General features: G+C 39.5%; 1 protein-coding gene across 4 annotated transcripts in view; it reads left to right on the forward strand.

Moving 5' to 3' along the window:
- Window positions 1-27,684, forward strand: part of ME3 (malic enzyme 3) — a 135,292-nt gene that overhangs the window by 40,536 nt on the left and 67,072 nt on the right. For all 4 annotated transcript variants that reach the window (XM_063431108.1, XM_063431089.1, XM_063431115.1 and 1 more), the window contains 2 exons: window positions 10,346-10,479; window positions 12,194-12,343. In XM_063431108.1, coding sequence (XP_063287178.1) covers window positions 10,346-10,479; window positions 12,194-12,343 — 284 coding nt within the window. The remainder of the gene's footprint in view (window positions 1-10,345; window positions 10,480-12,193; window positions 12,344-27,684) is intronic.

Consider the following 27,684-nt stretch of genomic DNA (forward strand, 5'->3'; position numbering starts at 1 on the left):
TTGAGAGATTCTCACTATTTATGTGGCTGAGCAGCTATGCAGAGTCGGACTCTACTGGTAATTGACCAACTGTTGCTCAATCTACCTCGCTTGCAGCTGTTGCGGTTGCTCTATGTGAAACTGTAGTAGCAGATAGGTTGAGCAGTTTGGTTTTGCAGCATTTGGTCCGATAACCGTAGAATCCGACCCAACATGGCGGCTCAACCAGATAAAAAATATTATTAAAAGAACACTATAGGGTCAGGAACACAAACATGTATTCCTAACCCTATAGTGTTAAAACCACCATATAGCCCCCCTGGGCCCCTCTTGCCTACCTAAATATAGTAAAATCCTCCTTGTATTCAAGCCTGCAGTTGCTTACTTTGTCCCTGTTTCCTTTTGACCTGCCTGATGACATCATCAGAAGTGGTGGCCTGATGCAATCACAATGCTTCCCCATAGGATTGGCTGAGACTGACAAGGAGGCAGATCAGGGGCAGAGCCAGCACAATTCAAACACAGCCCTGGCCAATCAGCATCTCCTCATAGAGATTAATTGAATCAATGCATCTCTATGAGGAAAGTTCAGTGTCTGCATGCAGAGACTGGAGACTTTGAATGTTTTGATGCATTTTAGGCAGCCATGACCCAGGAAGGATCTCTAACAGCCATCTGAGGAGTGGCCAGTGAAGTTATCACTAGGCTGTAATGTAAACACTGCATTTTCTCTGAAGTGTTTACAGCAAAAAAAAACTGAATGGAATCATTCTACTCACAAGAACAAATTCAATAAGATGTAGTTGTTCTGGTGACTATAGTGTCCCTTTAAGTTTCATTAAATGTAACAAACTTTTAAAAAATGAAAAGTTACATTTTGTTGGCAGTTGTCCTTTTATGTAATATATCTGCCAAAAAATAGTTTGCTTTGGCAGCATATCCATAATATCAAACAGGGTAAAGAAGAGCCATTGTTGTTTGGTATGGTCCGATGTTCCAAACATCTATATAGATCCATAAAATGTTTGTTAGGAAAGTGACCATATTAACATTCTTATTCTTTTTCCCAGCCACATCCCTTAATCAAAAGGAAATAGAATGCATCATCCTGAAAATGAGTTTAATTCAATATATAATTTAAGAATATAAAGAAAAGTCATAGATCAATATAGAGTCATATGGTATTCTGGAGATCTAATCAGAAAGCAATAATGCATAAATAGAGGGAAATCATTATTCTTTGTACTTTTCCTTCCTGTGTAATTGATGGAGACAAAGGATATTATGACAGAAAAGGTCAATAGAGGTGTCAGATAATAGAAACATAGAATGTGACAGTAGATAAGAACAATTCGGCCCATCTAGTCTGCCCAATATATCTAGGTGTGGTGTTGTACAAACAGGAAATGTACAATTGTTTTTATAATATGGTATAGATAAGTTCTTGTCAGCAGAGCACATAAAAAAAAATGCAAAAGTGCATTTTGGTGGTTCAAAAATCGATCCTTTACAAATAGCTTAATATAATAATCAATGTTTGTGGACAATAATGTTTCATTTATTACATTCAAAATGTATGTACCAGAATGTTGAAAGACCCATGGATGCATCTACATTTCTGTAAATGCAAATTTACATATATAAATGCCTATTCTCCATGTTGTCATGAATTCTATTTTGGATGATTTGTGTATGACTAGGATCTTGCTAAGTCTAAAGAGTAACCTGGCTTGGACCCCTTGCCTACTATGCTTAGATGGGTAAGTGCTGGAAATCACTGATGAGACCCAAAGAAGGCTGAAATGATAATCTGGGGTTGCTGTATCTCTCATGCAGAGGGAACGTGCAAGTTCAGGAAGTTTGATACTGGACTGTCCTTTTGGGTGGAATCAGTCTGAATTGCAAATGGCTTAAAGGGAGACTGTAGGCGCCCAGACCATTTCAGCTCATTGAAGTGGTCTGGTTGCTGTGTTCCTTTTGTACTTAGTGCTGCAATGTAAAACATTGTAGTTCCAGAGAACTGCAATGTTTACATTGCAGCTCTAAGTCTGCCCACAGGGGCTGTCTACCACACAGCCACTAGAGGGCTTCCAGAATCGAAACGGACCTTTGGTCCATCATCTGACACTGGAAGTCTTCACGATCTGCATGAGGGCCTCCAGAGACAGATTTTTCCCCATAAGAAAGAATTGATGAATCAGCACTGGCTGACGACAGCGGGGGAGGAGAGTGGGCGGAGCCTGACCCAGCGGCAAGTGACATCGGTGCTGGAGTCAGGTAAGTTTTAACCCCTTCAGTGCCAAGGGAGGGGGAGCTTGAGGGATGGGGGTTGTTACGGAACCACTGGCACCCCAACCGGGTACCCTCCGCTGGCGGATGCTCCTAGTGCTTTCCGAGGTCTCCAAGCACTCTGCCTGACACCATAACCACTGCAGACCCCACGAACCGCCGCAGCTTGGTTGGGGTCTTGCCTACTCCACCCACTCTGGACCCAAGAACAGGGTCCAGCTTCCAGTAGGTGGACCTCTCTCCGAATTCCAGAGAGCAGGAACAAGCTCTTAGCAGAGCTCAGCGATTATACCCTGGGGAGTATAGTGATTATAGCAATCCCCAGAGTGTAGTTCTCCAATCCCCCAAACATGAGCCGAAACTTCATGAAGGTACAAGATGATCTGAGGTGCTAGCACACCCAGTCTGGCTTTTATTACAGTTGTTGCAAATACAGGACCGCCCACAGGGAGGGATAAAACAACCAATCATATCACAGTTACATCCCACATATCCCCTCCCCTTATCCTGAGAGGAAACTCAATTATACATACAGTTAAAACATACTTTTTACCCAACTTTCATAACTCTACAACCATACATCCAATCTCTATAAAATTTACATATTCACAATCAATCCATTCAGGGGAACAACATATTAAAAAATGGCACGATCAGACCAGTGGTTCAAAAGTTAAGGGAAAGTCCTTTGTTACCAAATGAAGCATGGCTTTTCTTCCCAAAACAAGTTCCACAGAGTCTCTATCCTGGAGATAATTGGGAAGTAATCCAATTATCTCCAAGGACAGAGGTAAAACTCCATTAGCCACATGGCAGACAAAGGACAATAAAAGACGTAAAAATACATACTGTTACATTTATGACATAGAACCTACACATTTACAATTTACCTAACACATAATAGCATGCATAATATTGAAGACAGCCTGATTGCAATCTGCTACACAGTCTTAAAGTGACATTGTTCCTAAAAGTCATAATATGTCCACGGATGGTTTTTAAAGGGCCAGCAGCAGCACCATACAAATCCAATATGCCCAAATGTTGCACCTGAAGGGCCAAATCTCCCAGGGACCATAGTCAACAGGTAAGAGGCTGGCAATCAGGCTCCTCCAACAGCCAATAAACCCAGTAACAAAAGGCATTTCGTCACAGGGGTAACTTAGAAATCTAAAGTGCCAGGAAATTAGCTTGTTTTCCTGGCACTGTAGGTTCCCTTTACGTTATCTCCATAATTACAGAAATAAGCTTAAAGTTATTTTGACACCTGAGCAGGCACTATTAGATGGGCCCACTACAGAGTTTTTGCCTATTGTTAGCAGTCACATAAATGTTGTCTTTGCTTATTGAAACACTGCACATACTGATCATTCAAATCACTGAAGAGGTCAAGGTGCTTGGAGTAACTCTTTGAGGTTGGCTTACCAGTAGATATCTAGGTATGGAAGACGGTCTTCCCAGCTCTGTTATTTTGACCACATATTTGCAACTCCCTTATCCTTTTTCAATACTTCCCAGGGCAGTGAATGAACATCTTGTTACAACAACATAGAAACTCCTGAAATTTAAAAAAAAAACTATCTGCTTTGTATTTAAAGAGTGTTAAACTACAGGTCAAGTCTCTTGAGAGAAAGCGTTGTCCTTTCCACCCAACACTTGTTTTTATGGAATTTTCTGTATAATGAAGAGATTTTCCTGGATGCCCAATGCTCTGATCTCTGGCTGCTGCAATGGAGAGAAAATGCTGTATTTGCACATTTCCAAGTAACTTTAATTTTCCTTCCACTTGATATTAGTCACGTTTGCTCAATTGTTATGATTGCTTAAGGCAACATTTTGAAATAGAAAAAGTGGAGCGTTCTAGCCATTTACCGCCATTTAAATGAATAGTTTTCGTTGCAGAATGCAGACATGATTTTTTTTTTCTTTCTATGGATTTATATTGCTTTTTCATTCATCTGACTCAGGAGAAAGGAATGTTATGCTGCATCCAGCTGACTTAAACGTTGCAAACGAAAAACACTAACAACTGTTATTACGGAACATTATTACTGGATCGTTGCTGTATCCGGTTATAAGATGCACGCAGAAACCCTTTTTTAACCAGAACAGGACCAAAGCTTGTCATAGCCTGTTTTTTGGTCTTTATATCTGGCTAAGTTTTATATCTCGTCCAGCTCATTTTTTTTATTTTTTTCAGTTCCATGTAATACATGGAGATGTCTTCCTTTTTAATTACTGTGATACCTGTTACATTTATAGCTAATTCTGGCTTATTGTCTGTGTCAGAGTGAGCGTTATATATTTTGAGACAAAACGGATTGACATTTATTGATACGTTGATACATCAGCATTATTTTTTTGGATTGATCTTCATGAGGTTTATACCACAATAACACAATGAAGATCGATCTCCTGGGAAGAGGAAAAAGCCACTCAAATTAATTACTTTGATCCATGAACTAATAATATTAGGAGGTGGGGTGGATTTTATTTCAGCCATGTCAGTCTAATGTAAACGAGAATAAGGAATGGTGGGGGGATCAGAACAACAAAATACTGACTCTGTAGCATCTGTCCCGGTTAGCATCCATTTACAATGATTGTAAGGTCTTCATCACTTTTCTTTTTTCTGAGAACACATTTTGAAATCCCTTTCCTGCAGACTCAACATATTGGACTATTTTTTTTTGCTGTGCATTGACAGATGTTGATAGCTGGATGATGGCTTTGCTAAAAACTTATCTGCAAAAGTCATCACTTAATTCTACAGGAATGTTTGTAGACAAGTAATGTGGAAAGTTTTCTCTAACAGTATTGAATCACTTGCAGGGCTTATAAAACTGAGGTCTATTCTGAACATATTAGCAATGGAATGGAGATAATGTGCCTATTTGGGCAGCACCCACTGTTGGGTAGACATTACAAACCAGAAATTATATTATGAGTTTTTTCTCTCATTAGATGCTGTTGCATTTATCAGTAATTCTTACGAAAGTAAAGGCTAATCTTGTATAAATTATAACTTTTTCACTGGTCGAGGAAGGGTCAGCCACCCTTAACGTCTTGTTTTCATGAGTTTTAGATCAATTGCTGATGCGTGACTTCGTCATTTTCTCGTACAGCTAAACTTACTAAATGTAATGGGAACATGCTGGAAAATTCTATCCAGGGCACTAGAGCAGGGTAATAGAATATGTCCCATGAAATCTTCTTCCACCAGACTTTAGTATTTTCAAAAAAGCTTAAATAATCAAGACTGATGTTGCCGTAGCACAAGACCTAGAAAGCAGTGTGTCTGTTAGTTGTAGGGAGTAGATCAGAAGCTTGTTTGGGCAGGGCCATCTTCACCTTCTGTTCCTGTATGACAAACCTGTTTTGTTAGTATTAAATGTTTGTCTTGTTTACTTATTGTACACCATTGCGGAATGTGGGAGAGTAATGTTAACATTCAACTGCTCTTCATACAAAGTTGGTTACGTTTCTCACCATTCTCCACTCCTGAAGGCCAGGCCGCGTCTACTTCAATGTGGATTCATCATGTGTGTTTGTGTAGGAAGTGATAGATGTTTTAGAAAAAGTTTTTAATACTTTGGTTTGTACTTGGATATCCCATGGCCTCTTAAGGGATTTAGTGACTGTTAAGGGATTTAGTGACTGTTAAGGGCCAGACAAGAGCTTTTCTGTAATTCTTCAGTACCATGGACAAGGGTCTTCTTCAAGCTGAGTCCACCGATTGACTAGTTTTGTAGAAACCCACAGCCAGAGAATGTATATGTTGTAGCTGGACTTAAAACATCAGCCCTTTAATAATTCAGCAAATACGACTGTGTTTTATTACAGAACTCACCCAGAATAAACAAATTGTCATTAAGGTCAGAAAAATCTGTTTTTTTGTTCCCTGTTAAGTTTTTTACGCCTGCTAATATGTGTTTAATGGGAGATGTCACAAGATAATGTGCCTGATGGATGTTGTTCTGAAGATTGTATACAGAGAACTATGGTTTCCATTAGTGATGTGTATCATTTGACTCCACGTTTTCTCTCCGTGGAATAAAGTGGTGCATAATGCAATCTCCCAAATCTTTCTAAATCCCAAATCCTAGTCTGTGTGCTATAACTTGGGTTCAGATGAATTCATTAGAATGTAGTTATTTATTAAAATGTTTTGTGTTTTTAAAGATCTTCTGTTGATCCCTAACTCATTGTAATGAATATGAAGAATGTTAAACCCAGTTGCGCCTGCTTATTAATAACTACTTCATTGATAACCATTGTTCCCTCAAAGTATATTTTTTTTTTTAGCTGTGATTAGCTGTGATCAAACACTGAAACTATAAAACAAAAAAGCAGCCACCCCTTAGGGTAGTTGTTCCAAATCCAGTGCTCATGGGACATCCATCGGCATATGTTAGTCAGCGTACACAGTGTAACAGAAATGGAAAATGTTGAATTCCTGGAAGGTGCATTGGGACCCACTGCCTTAGGATTTGCTAAGTTTTCAGTCAAATATGTGCACAGTTGATTGATTGCTAGTAAAAAAAAAAAAAGTGCTCAAAGGGAAGACAGATTTCATGATTCTGTTATACAGAAACCAGTGTAGATGTTCTATCATGGACAACTTCTAAGGAGACATTTACCCTATAAATTGTATTCGTTGAACACATTAGCTTTAAGCATATTTGGCCAATAAACTAATATTTGCATACTATTCCTGACAAGTTGTTTAATGTTATTTTTGGGCCAGATTATATGGATTTCTGCCAATTTACTGATTGCAAACAGCCTGTTGGAATATGTACTGAAATGTAAGGAAAATAAAACCCTTGATTTTTCTATTCTTACTCTCTTTATATATATATATATATGTACACATATACATACAAAAAAACCAAGGAAAAACCACACTCCAGAGACTTAATATTACAAAATGTAATACTTCGCTTTTATTTACAAGATCCAATAAAATGTTGAGGTTTTAGCTCCCAACTGAGAGCTTTCATCAGGACAATATATATAAATATATTCACCATGGACCCGGCACTCACTCTCTCGTCTTGTTTCTTGCCTCGGTTCAAATTCCAACCAAAATATAAATCTCCAAAGAACTGCACTCCAGAGGCTTTCGTAATAAGTTTCCGAATTTTTTTATTGTGTCCAATTACATATGTCAATGTTTCAGTCCTCACACCAGGATCTTAATTTAAAAAAAAAAATTATATATATATATATATATATATATATATATATATATATATATATATAGTTTTTTTTTTTCCTCCTTCAAGATGAATTACTGTATAATGTTAAAGGAATATAAACTATAAAAAATGCAGTTTACATTATTGAAGTTGAATCCGATAGATGATGATTGATTATCTACCCCTATTTATTTTTGCCTTAGCAATAGATGACGGAGAGAGGGTGTCAGGTGCCTCAGGGTACCCTGGTTATAATTGAGTAGAGGTGATGTCACCATAATTACAATGGCATGATGTGATGATGTGGCTGTGGTGGTTAGGCAGCCCCATTAAATACTTGCTTGCATACACCTAAATTGACCATAGATTGTAATTTAAAGGATCCTGATTTATTTTGTTCTAAAAGTAAAATTTACATTTTACTAAAAGTAAAAAAGATAACCATTATCCTGTCGAGTGCGTACATGACGAATTGGAATTAATGTAAGCGGTAATGTTAAAATTGCATACAGTTTCTTTTAAAAACCTAATTTTCACGTTATTGTCTTCTCCCCGCATTTTTCCTTTGTAAATCAGCAGACTTCTGCTGATTTACAAAGGGTAATTATATTCCTTGTTGCTCCGGTGCTGAAATGTACATGAGCTCCATGGCTCTAGAGCATGGGGTTCCAAACCCACTCCTCAAGTACCCCCTACAAGTCCAGGAATATTGTCTAACATGCTTTTTTCTTTCTTTCTAGAAACACCTTAAACACAACTGGGTAATCCCTAAATCTTGGACGGTTAGGGGGTACTTGAGGACTGGGTTGTGAAACAGTGCTCTATAGTAAAAAGCAGAAAATGGCAACCAACTTCTGATTTACAAAGAGAAAGACAATGGCTTTGTTAGGCATCTTCATGAAAGAAGTAATGTAGACATCGTCTTCGTGTCATCAAAAGTTGTTTCGATAAATGGGAAACATCACTTCCTAATACTTTTTAATATTATGTTTACCTATCCTCAATATTTTAAAGGTTACTCCAAGTACCATGACCACTTCAGTGATGTAAAGTTGTCATAGTGACTGGAGTCTGAAACGCTGCACACATGGAGTTTAATTTCTTGGCTGACACGTCATGGGGTGTCCTCAGCCATGTGTTGGGAGATGTAAAAATTTAAAATTGAAATCTACACCTCTTTATCCTGTAGTTGGGTCCCGCCATCTTAGCTCCTAGTTTCTCCTCCATATTTGTAGTGTTTGCACTAACTGTGCCTGGACTGAACTGGGTTGTGATGTTATTTAACACATTTGTTATATAAATTTAATAGAAAATGGAGCCTCACAAGAAACAAATAATTGAACACAAATTCTAGGCGATTTTTCGATGCTTTATTAAATGGTGTAATTTTTAGAGAAGTTCCAGTTTCCCCTTTAGGAACAGTTTAGCACGGAATGTAGAATATTAATTGATATTGAAAACCCAGTTCTGTCCTGGAATATCCAGCATTTTACACATCCTTTAACTCATGTTCACAGCAAGCCAGCGCCAAGGTTCAACGGCAATAGCCAAGTATTTCCTCAGGAAAATATGAAGCCTAGAATCATTGAGGAAATGCGTGATATCCTGTGTTTTTAGAAGGTGCAGCCATTATGTTTTTGTACTTCAAATGGTATGTTAGCCATACACGAATTCCACCCACCGAAACCACCAGGAAACACTCACCCTACACACACAATGCATGGAGAAAGGTTACCAAAAGGTGGGATTGTTTATCTATGTCTTCCACATTCACTGCACACTGTGAGTGGTAATGGAGTCAGTAGTCACTTGGCTTTTGCCTGATTGGCTGTGATCTCTCTCCTCCTCTACCCGCCTGCATATTAATTAGAGGATGAAATAGGTAAAGGTCTAGGAGGTCTCCTGGATTTCATGGGGTCATGGTCGTGCCTGCACTGTAGTTTAATGTAACTACAACCTCATCAGTGCCATGGGTTAGAGTGAATAATTGCTACATGTAAAAAGAAATCAACTAAAAAATAAAACTAACACATAAATATTTACTCAAGTAAGAATCAACTCTATAAATTATCCATCACCATGATTTTATATAGCCACTGATAATGAACAAGGTTTGACTCAAGATTGCTTGTAAGGATATACATTGTGGCCAGGGATCACAATTCTAGGCTGCCTTAGAACGCATGTAGGTACACAAGCACACACTTTGCACTGTTACAAAGACTTTCAGAGGACGGACTGCCTTTTATTCTCTACCGGTTTCCTTTGCTGCTTACTGCCATGTATTGATGTTGATGTCCAATGCCGTTCTCTTGTGATGTCCGGAGGTAGATTTTATTAATCTCTAATATTTACTCTAAATAGAAACTTGGACAGCTTCTTAGTACCAAAACCACCACAATAAGCTGCAAAGTCTAGTAAGCTGTGAAATAGATTCTGGAGCAATACGGCTGTCCGAACTAAAAAAAAATAATAATAATTCTTCAGCAATTTGTATTTTTAATTCATTTATTCTTTTGTGGGCACTTCAAAGTAAAGATATGCCCATACACAGTCTCCTCTTTTGTGTGTGTGTTTGTCCTGTTTTAGATGCCAGGTAACACAAACTGAGTGTGGGCAAACGGAGATTGCTGACTTCAGCTGCTACGTATTAATTGCTGCATGATTCATTTTTTTATGTAAATAAATATCTTCATATGAAACCTGACCGTCTGCTCGTTGTTTCATTTTTTTTATCTTGTGTGCAAAACAATAAAACTTCTCTCTGTGATCAAATACATATGGGCTTCACTGTACAATATGTGTGTAATGTATGTAGTATACATTGCTGTTATAAGAATTTCATGTAATACTAATAATTTGTTGCTGGTTTTCAGGGAATGGCCTTTACACTCGAAGAGAGGCTTCAGCTTGGAATCCATGGCCTCCTTCCTCCTTGTTACCTGAGTCAAGACGTGCAAGCCCTTCGTGTTTTGAAGAGCTATGAGACGAAATCCAGTGATCTGGACAAGTAAGTAAAGTGATCATAATTCACATGTACTGCTTTCATCTTCTACCGAGAGATTACCCTCCTCCAGATGATATTTAAGGAGTATCTCCAAGTAACATCCTCGTAGTTATGAATAAATCACAAAATGTTTACAATAAACGTAAAATATCAAACAGCTTTCCCAAAACCTCTCAAAAAACTCCCCACCAAAACAAACAGTCCTCCTATCCTAATTTCCCATGTTTTCCTCATCCCTTCAATCACAATTTATAATCAGATTTAATAAGTAATAATAAAACATCACCACAAATCTTTAGAGAAAAAAAAATCTCTTATTTTCCTACTACATATACCCATCCCCACATCCCCAAAGGTTCCTTAATGTAAAGATACTATACCCTAATACGCAGAGCTTAGATAACAGCTACTAACTAAAAAAAACAGACATATTGACGGACCTTAGTGTGTCTGGCCTTAAAGGGACTCTCCGGTGCCAGGAAAACATATTCGATTTCCTGGCACTGCAGGACCCTGCATTGCCCGTCTCCCTCCCACCCCCATCCCATGTTAAAACCCCTTCAGTGACTTACCTGAGTCCAGCGCTGATGTCCCTCGGCGCTGGGTCAGGCTCCGCCTACGTCAGCCGGCGGGGGAGACCTAAATCGCATGAGCGACAATGGGCGTGCACGCGCATTAGACCTCCCCATAGGAAAGCATTATTCAATGCTTTCCTATGGGGTTTCGGCGACGCTGAAGGTCCTCACATAGAAGAACACGGAAGTCCCTCTAGTGGATGTCTAATAGACATCCACTAGAGGAGGACTTAACCCTGAAAGGTAATTATTGTAGTTTATAAAAAACTGCAATAATTACACTTGCAGGGTTAAGGGTGGTGGGAGTTGGCACCCAGACCACTCCAATGGGCAGAAGTGGTCTGGGTGCCTGGAGTGTCCCTTTAACGAACAAAAGAGAGAAATTGTAGTCAAATGCAATCCAAGGTCAGCATAACGGAGAGACAGAATAATCAAATAACAAGCCAGGTTCAGGAAAATAGAATAAAAGTAAGACATATAAACTAGCCAGGTAACGGTTACAGAAATAAAAGGGGGCACTGGGTTGTTCTACATGTTCCACACAGCTCACACGCGAATATTGGATCAACACACTTACATTCTTGAAAATTTGAGGTGACTTTTTTTATTTATTAACTCAATACATACAGTCCCCAGCTCCCCAATAAAATCAAGGCACGCTTAACCAGAAATGTAGCTCCCTATGTACTGTGATCATACCCAACAGAACAGTGTGCAGTATTGCAGTGGTGAGATTTAAAAAGGTGACACAGACGTCCGACTCCTTCAAGAAAATCTTTCTATAAACTGCTGTATGACCGTTCCATAACATAAAGCACGTTTCAGAAACATAGCTCTGATCTAGCAGACCAGAAAGATTGGTTTTGCATAACTCTCCCAGAATGCCCTATAAAATATGCAAATTACAACACATGGCATTCACTTTTTCAGATTTACAATCCTACATTCCTGCTCCTTTTTTATTATGTCAGTAGGATGGCTAGGATCTTAATGAATCAATGCCCAGCCATGAATGGCAATTTTTCCATTAAGTGACCCTTCAGCGCTTTATCAGTCACATGTTTTTACTCCACGCTCAGCCTAAAAAACTGAACATCTTGTGTAGATATTTTTGATCTTCTATAATATATTTATCCTTGCAGGTATATTATCCTGATGACATTACAAGACAGGAATGAGAAACTCTTCTATCGAGTCCTTACTTCTGACATCGAGAGATTTATGCCCATTGTATATACGCCTACAGTGGGCCTAGCTTGTCAACAGTACGGTTTAGCATTCCGGAGACCGCGGTGAGTTCTTTTTTGCTAATTCCGGTTGAAATCTAGCACAAACACACTGTAAACAGAAAATGATCCGATATTGAATGCAGTAGTAAAGAAAGCTCTGGGTAAAATCAGGTGTGCCAGCATAGTATACATTCTTCATGCTATACTGCAGATCTGCTGCCTTTCATATTACCTTTGGAAGATGTGGGAGCAAGACACACATGAGGGGTTGCAGAATGTTTAAAATCTGGTCATGCGTCTAGAAATGAAAAGAATCTCAAACTTTGTTTTGAAGCCAAATATTAGTAATGCTGTACAGAAACACATCACTTTGTCTCCTGCTTTGATTTGTCAGCAAATCAAATGTTTTAAAACGCATCGCTCTGCAATCATAGAATCTTTCTGCTCTCTTGCTTATTTCAGCAATAGAAATGATCAGTGCTACAATATTATTAAACCAGACTCTGTCACACAAAAAAACCAGCACTCACTGTCCTTTAGTTAAATAGTTTTATTGATCTAGAGTCGACACAAGTGTTTACCTAGAATTCGATTTATTTCTTTAGCAATACTTTGAAAATTTACCCACTGGCACAGAAATCCGAGTTTTAAAATAGAAGCCAAAAAAAACCACATTGGAAACTTGGTCGATTTTTCCATTCGCCATTACTGAAATGTCGTCTACACTGTGCTTAATTTTCAGTTCTGCGCATCTCCCGGTATAGGGAATAAATGTATGTGGTTACATTGCTGCATGATGTTTTGAATAAGTATTGTTGAACACTAGGCCTCAGCCAACAAACAGGTCAATGTGTCTGGACAGCCTTGTTTGTATGCAGGTGTACAAGTCAGATTTACGGTACTTGTTTTGGTCAACTTGTGGTTAAAGATGGGAATATGCAGAAGACTACATTTCTTTTTTTTTTGTAATTCTTTATTTTTGTTGTGCAAGTTGTACAATTTGCTTGAATAGCCACAACCGCTAGATCAAGCGCATCCGTAACAAGTATAACATTAGTATGACATTTGCTATAACTGCACATTTTTAAGGTATGAAAATTAGACATTAAGGAAAACTTGAGCTTGTAAAGTGAAGATGTGACGACAGCTGTGACAGGTGTGTTTGCTATATTTATGTAGCGTCTACATGGCATTGATAAGTACTGTTGTTTAGTCGAGAGTGGGACAGCAACTAAGAGGCTTATATAAAACCTCTAGTTCCACCTGGTTGATGGCGTTATCGAGGGTGGTGGTGCCACTGCGGGCGCTGTAGGAGCGTACTTTATCAATTACCGCTTCTAGAGAGTGTACTATCTTGGGGTAGGGGAATTGTACCCATGCTAGTTCGGGTGCGTGAAAATTACTGTAATTGGCCGTCATAGGGGTCGGTAGGTTAGGTTTGAGATGGGCCGTGACCTGGCCCAGACCAACATGGGTATTTAATCAGGAGCGTAGTGCCCAGGACGGCGTATAATACAACTCCTCGTCAGTGAGTTAAAGCCAGCTGTGTGCTGTTTGGAGTTGGGGGGGCGGTTGATATATTGGAGCCAGCTTTCCGGGCAATCCCGGTAGTTGTAATGTAAGATACAAGAATGTAAAACCAAGGGTAAACATAAACATATTAAGCAAAACATATAAATCTTGTGAGTCTTGTTAGACTGGCGGTGGTGGTTCACGGATTTTCCTTCCTCTGTGCGCCCCCTGATCCGGAATAAACGGTACAATGTTGGCTGGGTCCCATGTTGTTGTGGCTGGAGGGGGGTTATGTAGGCCCAGTTTTGCCATTACAGTGTCCATCTCTGTTATAGCGTTGACTCTGTATTCAGTGTCCTGGTGTTGTACTATCAGTACATGAGCTGGTCCCCAGCGGTACGTCGTCCCTCTGGCCGCCAGTGCAGTCGTCAGTGGTCTAAGGGATTTCCGCCATTGCAGAGTGGTGCGGGATAGGTCAGCGTAAAATGTTATGTCCATGCCCTCGAAGCTATAGGGATTTTTTCCCTTTAATGGCGCCCATTAGCGCAGTTTTGTCTTGCCCATTCAGTCGTTTGACGAGGAGGTCCCCAGTAGCGGTGCCAGTGAGTTGTGGAGGCTTGGGTAAACGAAACATGCCCTCTAGCTGTATCCCTTTTGCTTGCTTGGCGGGCAGCAGGGTTGCAAACAGCCTGCGGAGAAAGTGAGGTAGCTCTGCCGGGGTCAGCGAGTCAGCTATACCTCGGATTTTAATGTGTTTCCATCTGCGTTTGTCCTCCATGGCAGCTAATTGGTGGGACAGTGCAGTGTGGGCTGTGGTGAGTTCCCTCACCTGTGTCTGGAGGTCTGCCACCTGGGTTGTGTGAGCTTGGGTGAGTTGTTCAATGGTGGTTAAACGGGCGGTAAACTCTCTGACATCCTCTCTCACTTGGGATATCTCTGTCGATAAAGACTGGCGCAAACCTGAGAGGAGCGAGGTGAGTATCTCCATGGTCACCGGGTGGCCCCCAGTCGGCTGGCTTGTCTTTGCCGGCTCTCGGTATTCTAGAGCCTCCGGACAGTGTAGCAGGAAATCATCCGTGCTGTCGGAGTATTCGGCCATGTCGGCCGCCATCTTAGGCCCTGCGGAATAGTTCACCGATATCGGCGGATTGCCGCGGCCGATCCGGTCGCAGTTTTTTTGTTTTCTTCCCCATTGGTGATGGGGTGCTGTAATGCTTCTTGCAAAGCAGTAGGCAGCCGGTTTGGTCGGTTTTGGGGGTTTTAGGGCGTCCGATCGTCGGAGAGCTGCAGGCATGCGACTGATCGGGTTGAGTGCTGGCTCCGCCCCTGAAGACTACATTTCTATAATCTCAATTTAGAGCACAACTGTCATAGATTCAAGATAGGGCAAGAACAATTATTAATTGGAGAGACACATATTGGCTGAATTTTAATTTCTTTGAAATTCCAGCACAACCAAAAAATAAACTTGAGACAAAGTCATTAACTCCCACTAATCTCAGGCAGACCAGGTTGTGTGTGTTTTAGTGCTGTCCCTAAGATTAATGAAAAACACACAACTACTATCCCCAAATCATATAGTATGAAAGGTTCATAACAGTGGAGCATTTATTGATAAAAAAATAATAATAATAAAATAATGCCAACTCTAGGCTCTAAAGATATTCATAAACCACTCAACCTTTTTATATGTGTTGGGACTTCTTTATTATTGGGTCTGCACCAGGGCATAAATGTCCGATTCTGCCCGAGATTATTAGTAGTAATTGCACTATTATTATTATTAATAGCATTAATACTGCGTCAATGTATTCTGCAGCACTTTACAATTGTAAAATGGAGATATTTGAAAACAAGTAATTGACATACAAAATATTAACAGGGCCCTGCCCTCATAAGCTTGCAATCTAATCATTACTTCAGCTGGGTAGACGACTACATTGAAATGTCAGCAACAGCCTATATGAATTAAAGAAGAACGCCTAAAAATCCCAGCTCACATTTTTGCTCCTTAAATGTTTTGAGAATGTGTCTGTGTATATAATATATAACTATATATATTTATATATATATTATAGAGCCCCCACCCAGTACTACCCATTGTTAAACTGACAATAGACAAACTGGTTCAATTAGACCAAAAGGTGCTTACAGAACTACAGTGTCAACATCTTTACTTTATTCAAATACATCTCATTTTGGGAATGGGGTAAAATAGTTACTGAATACTGAAACATTTTATGCCTTGGGGGGAAAAAAATAAAATAAATTGAAGGCCTGAATGTGCCCTTTTTCATTAGACGTTTGTGTGCTACGTTGAAGTAAGGAAATGATCAAACCTAAAATATAATGATTTGAACATGTATATACATTTTGTCCATTTACTGCATAAAGGTTTGAAGGCTGTGCACTATCGCTAAAATCTTTAAAGAGCCATGTTTTATATATCCCCACTGCTCTCAGTGTAGAAAGGTTCCCCTTTCAGGATTGGATATATTGTGTGATATAGAGTTATGTTTGAGCTAGATTGTAACCATTGAAACAAAGTGTTTTTTCTTGCCTCTCCTGACATCTAAACCAGCGTGGAGTTTTTAATTATGTCTGTGTTATGATATGACACCCAAGTGCCATATTACTGCAGATCATGTTTGCAGATCTATTTTACGAATAAGGAAGGATTGGTTCCCCACCCATAGGTCTTCCTGAGAGACCGATCTTCCATTATCTGGGGTCCCTATTCTACCATGACCCCCTGTTTTAAAGCACTTTCACCTCCCTTTTCACACGCCCTGTGTGTTTTCTTTAATTAGCGACCAGTCATTCATTGTCTGTCCAAATCCATTTTGAAGTGTGCTAAGTAAAAAGTGTAAGGAATGTTTATAAAGCAAGACTGTGAGAGTTTGCATGAGGAACCAAGAGCATTCGTCATCTCATTTGTCAGAAAACATAAGTTTATTTGAAGTTAGATTTCTTTAGGTATTAGCATTTTATATTATATATTTTAAAGGAATAGTCATCTTATATTTTCTTCATCTGGAATCATATTTTCTGTGGTCATGGAAGCAGCTGTTGTGTTGTGATCTTGCCTTTTTGTTCAATGGTTTAATGCAAAGGAGGACAAAAGGGTAGAGGCTTCTCCAAACTCCAGCCCTCCAGATGTTGCTGAACTACAACTCCCATGATTCTCAGCCTATCTATTTCATTCATAGAATCATGGTAGTTGTAGTTCAGCAACATCTGGAGGGCCGGAGTTTAGGGAAGATTGGGGTAGACCCCCAAAACTTAGTATAATGTGTCTATCATTTCTGCTCACACAAGCGTTTGGAGGCCAACTTAAACCAACAAACATGGAACATAGAATGGAACAGTTTCTGTATCTAAATGGTCTTATCCCTATACAAAAAGGGGAAAAATATGATATTTTTTGTGCATGACACATGCACGTACATTTATGCGTATTTATTGACTAATAATTCTATTTCCAAACCTATAAAAAAAAAAAAAAAATGTGAGCAATATATTAACTAGAGTGCATGTTAAGTCTTGAGAGATGACCTACTTTGGTGGAGGCCTATCAGGACACTTGGAAGAGTGTAGATGTTATCCTCACTTGACTGGGGCAAGTGTCCCCCTCCCTATCTATGTTCCACTATTTTTTATTTAATTTTTTTGTATTTTTTATTTTTTTTGTCACTTAGCTGCACTTCTAGTCAGCTTTTTTCAAGTTCTCAATATTGATCTTTGGGACATTAGTGGTGACATTTATAATGTTTCTATATTCCGTTTGGGGGAAAAAAACGCATAAAAAAAATAACAGTAATGAAATTATTTTTGTTTAAAAAAAAAAAAAAAGAAAGGAATAATGTAATAACACCGCAATGTCAGCAAGAGTATCTGTAGCAAAGTATAAAGAAAACATTTCTATAACAGTGTAATTACATAGCAAACACTGGAAAATGCCAAGGCTGAGCATTGTATTGGATTCAGATGTGAACCTTCTAAGTGTAAGTGCAAATCATTCTGTACAACAAAGCATTATATCTTTATTTTACTTATTACACAAGCAATTCACAGAAGATGTTCTCCGATCTGACTGTGATTCTCCCAATAAAATGCACCATATAGCAATACAATAGAAAATGGAAAAACACAGCAATACAGGAAGAAATTACATGACAGCGAGACCCCTTAATGCTGGAAAGTGAGTCCTTGACCCACTTTTACTACGGAATATCATGCTGCCATTGAGAATACTATGGATCCTCACAACAAATATATCAGTAAAACAATTTTACAACTGAAAAATGGGCCGGAAATATAATAAAATATAATATAATATGGATCTCTAGGAAAAAATGAGCTACTTCTCCAGAGTCATCTTGGCAATATGTCAAAACTTCAAATATTTGGTCAGAATAGCCAAATTGATAACATAGCTGGTGAATGGAGAATTTATAAATGTTTGCACTTTGGACCTAAAATTGGAAATTTACTTTGAATTGGGTCTGGAATTCACTATTAAATTGCACATTTAGTGGAATACCCAAGACACCATAACCACTACATGGTTTTGTCCTTTTGCCGAGGGCTCCGTTTCAATTGTAAGTAGCAAAAAATGTTTTAGAACTGTTTGACCTACTAATTGGGCTCTTCTGGGGATGTTCCCCACCTCTATGTAGCCTTCAGGAGAGCTGGAAACTGCTAGGAGCCACCTTTAGCCACCTTATGTAAAAATTCCAACTGTTCTAAAACAGACTAACTACTTTCACTCCAGACACCATAACTACTACAGTGTTTTGTAGTGGTTATGGTGCCTAGAGCCCCATTCCAATTGTAAGTAGCAATGTTTTAGAACTGTTTTCCCTACTAATTGGGTTCCTCTGGGGATGTTACCAACCTCTACGTAGCCTTCAGGAGAGCTTGAAACTGCTAGCAGGATCCTTTAGCTACCTGAGAGTCAGCTGATTGCTCTCAGCCAATTAGCTAAGCCCTGCACTGCCAGCTGCTGTGGAGACAGGTAAAACTGTTATAAAACAAATTTACTACTTGCACTCCCGGCACCATAACCACTACAGTGGTTACATGTCAGTGGAGAAGCTGAGGTCTTTAACAAATTAACAGAGTGTCTCAATACTTTCTTACTTGTACATGGAGAGCTGACATTCAGATTTGTCTGTGTTTTAAATTAATATTATCCATCTAGTGTCCATAAGACTGCAGAACTTATTCCACACCGTAAACAGATTTTTTTTTTAGCAAATTGCAACGTGACCATTCTGAGGTTTGTGTTAAACCTTCTGAGGCTTTGTTACCTCTTAACTAAATATATTTTATACTTTTATGCCTATATCACAGAGTGTGCTATTGCTCTGTTCAGTATTTGAAAGGTTTTTGTTTGTTTGTTTGTTTGTTTTCTACACAATTGCAAGTGTTCTTTGGTCCTACACTTCAGTGATCTGCTAACGTATCTGCTATTACTGAACTCATCCGTGTATTATTGCTGTTTAACAATGTACCACACTGTTGATTTTGATATAATTAATGCTTTGCCAATTTCTTAGATCAATCTTTTGTTTATTTTTTTTGCAATTTTACTTTCTACGTTTTATTGGCACCACTGACTTTTCTTTGTCTCTCATGTTTAAAGACAAAAAAAAAAACCTCTCCTTCTAAAATCTCACAGCTATAATCATCTGTGGATTTAATTTTGGCTTTCTTTTGTATGAGCTAACAATGTAAAAACATAGGCATGACCAAAAATCAGCTAAGCAGCCAACTGTCCAAATACTTTTTAACCCCCTAGCACGTTGTTTTATAAAGGGCATTTACATGGTTCATGGATTATTACTGTAACTACTACAAAACTAAAGCTGACAGATATATATATTTTTTATTTTATGAGCTTAAAGCGTTACTTTGACCCTTTATTAGAAATATTTTATTTCAATGTATAATGCTCTATAACGCATTGCTCATGAGGTTTCACCCCCTGCCGCCCCCGCCCCTTAAAAATCATCAAAGAAAGCGTTAAACTTATTCACAATCCAGCAGCGGGCGAAGCCTCCTCCATGCCTCTGTACGATGTGACAGGCTCTCTTGAACGCTCTAATCAAAAGCTTCTCTAAGAGAAACATTTGATTGGTCCAATCTCACTGGCTCTGAGCAAATGTGCCCATTTGGAGTCAGTGATGACAGGTAGATATTGGAAAGGTGGACAGGCAGGATGGGCTGCCATTATGCGACAAAGAAATAAAAAAACGGAGGGAGGTATGCATGAATGGAGGAAGGGAAGTATCTGAACAACCCCTATCATCAGCGTCAAGTGCGCATGATGACAGACATATTTTTTTGCATAGAATTGATATTAAAGCAAAAACCGTATAATGGAATTGTTCAGATTGCCACGAGTTGTTCCATGTTTGACTGGGGCTGTATGACTGGGTAGATTACAGCTAAAATGTGTAATAAAAAAATAGTAGTTTAATTAATTTTTCATATTTATAGTTGGATTTTGTTTTTGTAATATATAACAATTCACCAAGTTCTACGTCCATTTCGATAGCAATTACTGTAGCTGTAAGAACTTTCAAACTTTAAATGGCTGATTCCATTTGATTCGCAGTAATTTGTTATTTTATTTGTTTTTAAGCTCGTATTAAACATTTGGGCAGCATCTGGAGACGTTGTAGTTGTTGCCTGCTGTCAGTGACTCCAATGGATGTTTCTCCAAAGGAATGGAGTACTGAGATTGATGGCTGTGCACACAATAAGTCTTGGCAGATTTTCCAATATATTGTACATTTCCCGTAGCATCACATTTCTTATCCTAATTAAGCCTTTGTGTGACGCACAATCAAAGCATCTTTTGATGTTTAATAGCTGTCGTGTGCCTGTGTTCTCTCCTCTCCTAGTAAGCATGGTATCAGTGATTCGCTTTTGTTTATTTAATTCTAATATTAAACATTCTGCTTTAATGATTCCACGTTCGCATGTGGTTTCTTTTGTTAGAAATCCAACTGCTGCCGTCCTTTTCTTTGCTCAGTCTTATTTTTGTAAGTCACTTTGATAGAGCACTGCCCTTGATTCAAGCATGTTACAGTCTCATTACTTGATATGCTGGTTACAGCTGGGCCACCAAAGATGAGATGAGTCTCTGAGATTGGTAAATTCAGCCAATGATTAAGCACTAGGTAGCTTACACCAGATAGTTTACATTGTCCTTACACCCTCCCATGTTTTGCTGTGTTTGCTCTTTTGTACACCTCAAAACACAGGTTATAGTTTTGTATATATAGTCTTTTTAATAAAGTGTTTAACCCCTTAAGGACCAAACTTCTGGAATAAAAGGGAATCATGACATGTCACACATGTCATGTGTCCTTAAGGGGTTAAAGGAGAGAAATATATCTCGCTCACTCTTTCTAGAGCTGTGAGCTGGCTCTATAATGTGCACTATATATGAGATTATCCGATTTTAATCTTGCAGTTACTTTCACATATTTTTCCAAGGGAAGTAAAACAAAAAAGATATGAAGAAATGTTTTGTTAACTATAAAAAAATGTATTTCAACAATTGAACTCCATGCATACATTTTAGACCTTAACTCTAACCCTGGCTACTAGCTAACACTAACCCTAACAGCACACCGTGTAACAGGTTGGCCCCAGACTGAGTGTTAATTCTGGGAGTCCGTCACAGTACTGACATTCCTTGATGATTGGCATGTATCAGGAGCTCCTTCTACTGCCATTTTTTTTATTATGGTAGTTTTCATCTGGTCCTGTGGCATGGGGTACAGGAAACTGGATGCCTGAAGTATCACTTGATACTTTACACAATCAGTAAAACCCATGATTTGGTTGGTTTTTGGACTCCATGTTCTATTCAATGGCTTCCATTAAGGGTATGGCACATATCAGAAAGGGATTAAAACGTGTGTAGGAAATACTACAAATCCACTGTAAGCCAAGTCTTCCATTTGTCTTACCATGGTACAATGGTTTGAATTTGCCATCCCTGAAAATAACTGAGTATTTGCCTTGGCTTGATACTGTATCTGATACTTCTTAATATTTCCCTTGACCTCCTTCCCATGTGTATTTTAGGTTAGGTTTCTACAGGTATACATGTCGTTTCTCGTGAAGTCATGACAATAGTTTTGTTTCTTATATGTTAAATTAGTAAATCTCTCATCGATACTGGAAAGCACTGAGTAGTTTGGGCATTCTTTTGTTTTGAAACTTGTTTAGCAAAATCCGAAGCGTTCTATCTTCATCATTCATGTAAACCTCTTAAAAAAACCTTTGTTTGATATAGCTTAATTTGAGTTGCATAAACAAAGAGATTTCACTCCTAAATGGCAGTGAATTCCGCAATGACCCTGCAGGGGCATGACCTTCATTAACTTAAAGTTGTGATGGTGCTTCGAGTGTCCCTTTAATTTAAGTTGCATGCTCAGCCTATGCCAATAGTCTATCATAAGTTATAAATAATAAAAATGTTTAAAAAAAATTCTAAAACACAACGTTGGCTATTAAGCCATGAAAGAAAAAAAAAAAAATAACTGATGCAACATTTGCACTTTAAATTTAAAAGTATTGGTCAGAATTTTCTTTACCCCCTTCAGATATTCACACTTATACTTAAAAGACTGCCTTTACCCATGTTTTACTAAATGCACATTAAGAGCAGCAATTTGATCCTGAAAATCACATTTAAAAGCTTTTATATACCTTACACCCTGTTGCTCGATAAAGTGAGGGATAATTTAAGGATTTTCTGGACAGTAACGTAACATTGAGATTCCATAAAACTGCAGAAAGGGGGCGGAGCTAGCGGCACAGCGGGAAGGGCGCCATTTCCAGCAGGTCTGACATCTAGGAGCGGAAAAACGGCTAAAAGGCGTAAAAATAAACCTCACCGGGAAAAGAGAGCGGTGGGCACATACTCCCGACAACCGGCTGATTCCACAGATGCCGTTTGTGCAGAAATCGGGCACGAAACGCCGCGCCAAAGGTACTGGGGCCTACTATACACGTGAGCAGACCCTTAACAGGAAATTAACATCGTGGCTCGGGGCGAGCTTATACTCTGCCGACGCAGACTTTTACTCCCAGGAAGAAAAAAACCAGCCCAGAACAACTCCTTACCGCACAGGGACATAAGCAGCATGCTGCAGACTCCCACGCACCAGCGGACTCGAACCGCCACAGCAGTCTCACCCGAGCGGTCAGAGAATGGAGACTCTACACACAGTGCAGCCCAGGCCGCCAGTGACAGCAAGAACATGCAACCCGCCGAAGAGTTAACTCCGGCCACAAAACAGGACATTCAGATTATGCTGACTGGCCTCCAGCGAAATCTCCAGCTTATGTGGCAGGCTGACTTAAAAGGACTAGCAACTGAAGTACAAGCGGTATCGGCCCGCACCCACGCTGCAGAACAAGAGGTACGAGATTTGCGCCAAGACCTCACATCCCTAAAAGACACAGTCACTCAGCTGCAAAAGGCACAAGCTAATGTCAATAGACAAATAAATGTACTGGAGGACAGGGGCAGGAGAAAGAACATCAAAATACGAGGTGTACCAGAAGAGGTACCACTGGACGAATTGCCCCACTACATAAGGTGCTTGGTGGCCTCCCTCCTCCCAAATAAGCAAACAAAACACTTCACATTTAATGGCGTATATCGCATCGCCAAACCTCGACTAGCACCACAAGCAGCCTCACGAGACGTCATCCTGAGATGCCAGTCCCTCACGGACAAAATTGCTCTGATGACAGCAGTCAAAGTGAAATCACCGCATGACCTCGAGTCACACCAGCTTACATTTTTCCAGGACTTAAGCAGAGATACCTTATTGTGGCGAAAGAGCCTGCAGCCAGTCACGTCCATCCTACAAACAGCTGGCATTGCATACCGATGGGCGACTCAAAGAACGCTATGGGTGACCAAAGGCGACAACCACTATAAGATTTCCTCCTTGGGGAATGCTCCAGCCCTAATGGCCACACTGTGGCTACCCAATGTCGCCACGGACATTCCTGCTGAACACCCGGAGTAGGTACCTTGAAACCGGTAGCGACTATACGCCCAGATTTAAGTTAACGTGTTTTTAGTTGAGATAGCACTCCTGTTGTTATACCAGTTATTTTATATTATTTTACAATATTTACAGCCTAGACCTCACCTTACCGGTCGGCCAAGGCCAACACGCCCCGAACAGACGAGGCGAATGCCCCGTACATAGATTATAGACCTCTCCCCCCCCCCCCCTAATGCCCTGGGGTTAATGGGCATAGTAACTAACGGAGCACGTACTCTACTTACAAGGCGTAGTAACAACCCCAATCAGCAGACAATATAAGCTAAGACCTGGGGACACACAGACAACCAAGCTCCGATATAAGACTCGATCACACAACGACGAACCACGGACACCCAGCCCATACACCGACGCCAAATCTAACATACCTAATACCACGTAAAGGGCCGGGAGCCCATAAGCTAATCTTCTATGCCTGTATTAACCTACTACCCACCACCGTCACTAGTGGCACAGACAATACATGCGCTATGACCAACCAGCCCAATACATCCCTAAAAAGTGCAGATTATACCTCAGCCCGACTTACAGGTTGACTGTTACGCAGAGATAGCTTAGGCATATGTTAAGGTGGCATACTTATATATACGCTTAGATTGCATCATACAATTGAACATGTTATATGGTTCGAATATCACAATCTGTAAAACTGGCGTTAAAACCACCAATGTCACGAAATTGTACAAAAGTGTTATTATTGTGCCTGCATAAGCTGTTGGGGCTATGAAGGCTATATTGTCGGATATTGCACAATGAAAATAAAGAATTAAAAAAAAAAAATGCAGAAAACTTGTTCCTAGAACTCCGACAGAGTAATTTATTAAAGTGAGAATTTAAGGTGAATTTAAAATAAATTTAAAATAAGAGGTCAAAATAGCTCAACTGGAGAAATTCTAATTTCAGCTGCTCTGGCCTTAAAGTTTGAATTCTTACCGTAGTAAATAATCAGGTTAGTAAGCAGTCAGTGTTCGCCATACCGCATGTAAATTGACTACTTAGAGTGTTTATCCCTTTTCCCACAAAATATAAGTTTTAATTTGGATCTTTCATGCAGAGTATTCGATCTCGCAATACATTCTCCTTTAGTTAAACTATAAGTGTGTATATGTGCCTGATCTCAAAGTAAAAGAAAATTTAAGCACCTTCAAAATGAACCAGTTTAGCACATTAAAGCTACCATATGTGTTCCCCAAAACACACCAAAACCAGAACAAGGATCAGACTTGAAAAGGGGAGAAAAAATATAAGACTTTGTTTTTTCCAAGTATCTTTTTCGAAATACTTTTTTTTTTTATAGCTGTAGGTATAACATTGTTATGCTCATTGAAATGTGTATACATATTAAAATATTGACAAATATACACCAATCTCGCCAAAGAAGAAATACAGGAAATTAGGGCATTAGAAATGCAAACGATATACATTAAGCTGTAGCGGTTCTGATTACTATATTTTCACAGCAGGCTGAAATTGCTGCATCTCCCCCTACCTTTTACTGCACAATGGAAAACATTACTAGTTAGTGGGAGGAAGGTCCCCACGGTGGGTTATGGTACCCTGCTTTGCAGCAGTGCCTGTGGTTCAAGCCTTTACAAATCAGTTTTATTCCTTTACGTGCACAGTTGGAGTTTTCAGATGTTAGCGGTTACTAAGTAACCCACAACTACATTTTATTTATTTATTTTTATACCAATTTCGAAATGATTGTTATTGGAACTTCAAACGTATTTGCAGTGCAGCAATGCTATTGAACGGTCTCTGCTATAGTAGATGGTTAGCTTCTTGTCCATGCCTTTGTTGGTAACTAATATATATATCATTATGTCTGACTTTCCATCTGTTTACTAAAGACTACCATAAATCAGTGGTAAAACAAAATAATGGAAACCCTGTCCAATCCATTTTGGGTGCCTCTGCAACAGTCCTGACAATGCATGTGTGATGATGCTGTGGTAACCGTAGTGGTGGAAGTTATACACATGCCAAGAATAAACACGGTCCTAAGAATTTTTTAATATTTGATACACTGTCACTGCTTGCCTTTCTTCCATGTCATACTGGATGTCCTCCTGCTTTCTGAAACTCAATCTCTCTAAAACTGAGCTCCTTGTCTTTCCTCCTCCTAATATTGATCCTCCTCTTTCGCTCTCCATTCAAGTGAGTGGTATCCACATCAGTCCATCCTTGCAAGCATGATGACTTGGAGTTATACTTGATTCTGGCTTCACCCTTGAGCCTCACATCCAGTCTGTTACCAAATCCTGTAGATTCCACCTTAAAAACATTGCCCGCATCCGCCCCTTTCTTACGCAAGAGGCTACCAAGGAGCTTGTCCATGCTCTAGTAATTTCCTGCATGGATTATTGTAACCATCTCCTAATTGGTCTTCCCAAACGCTGTATTGCCCCACTACAGTCTGTAATGAATGCCACCAGACTGATTTTCCTCTCTAGTCGGTCCTCTCACACCTCACCCCTCTGTCAGTACTTATATTGGCTCCCTGTATCCTATAGGAGTCAAATCAAAGTGCTAAGCCACACCTATAAAGCACTGAACAATTCTAGCCCCTCTTATCTCTTCACAGATCCATATGTATGGCCCTTCTCTATTCTCTGCCCATGACCTTCTTTACGGAATCTGTTGACGCTATATAAATGCTTCTAATAATAATAAATAATAACCCAGCAGCTACCCATTAGCAGCAACAATACAAGGGATGGCTCTGGGTCCACAAATCCCTGGCCACCCCCTTTCCAATAAATGTTCCTTACCTGATGATAGGGAAGAGGCCCAATTAAATAAATACCATTTTAGATGTCTTTCTTCTTAAGCACGTAAAGTCCACCTTCAAACTTTAAACATAAAAAAGAGCAGATCCCAAAAAGAACCACAACGCAAAAAATCCAACTTTGCCCATCAAGAGCTCTGTGCAAACTGAGATTGCAGACACTAGTCAGAGTGCTCTGATTGGTTGGATTGACTCTTGCCTGAGTCTAGAGCTCTCTGTTAGGTGTGTGAAGGCATGGGGGAGGTTTAAAACTAAACGAATATGGGATCGCATTGACGCCCCGATGTCTAACATGGTTAGTCATTTAATAAGGCAGATGAATGTGCTTCCGTTTTTTTATTTTTTTTATTTATTTATTTATTTTTCACTTGACAGAGCTTAGGTGAACACAGTTGCATTACGGCTTTCACCGACATGAATAAACACAGTTGCATCACGGCTTTCGCCGAGATGAATAAACACAGTTGCATTATGGCTTACGCAGAAGCCCATGTAATCACGGTTCTGGCTAACATGTGCTTTCCTGAATATAAACATTAAGCTGTGTAGCCGTAGGTCCTCTTGTCTCTGTGTCAAGAGTTTTTTTTTTTTTTATATATATATATAAACAGTAACTGAATAATATCATACATAGCTTGTAAGTGCTTTACCATTAATATGTATAATAAACAGTAAAAAAAATCAATAATGGTGTCACATTTGTCGACCTCGAAAGTGGGCTTTATATAGTGTACAGTGTCTAGGTAGGTTTATATCCTACTTCTGCTTAGCATATTATAATTTATGTTGTCACCAAGAGTATATAGAAATAGAATTAAGAAGAGTGGGAAGTAAAGTATATGAGTAAAGGGCAGAAGAAAAAGTTGAGTAGAGGAAGAGTACAGGGAAGTGGGGAGGGTGCAGAGAGAGGGGGTAGGGGGATGGAGTCCTGCGGCGGTGCAATGTATCCAGATACGTTATCTGGGTCCGCGGTGGTATTTCCAGACCCTGTCAGG

This window comes from Pelobates fuscus, chromosome 1 (genome assembly GCF_036172605.1).
Source record: "Pelobates fuscus isolate aPelFus1 chromosome 1, aPelFus1.pri, whole genome shotgun sequence".
Classification (NCBI taxonomy): Eukaryota; Metazoa; Chordata; class Amphibia; order Anura; family Pelobatidae; genus Pelobates; species Pelobates fuscus.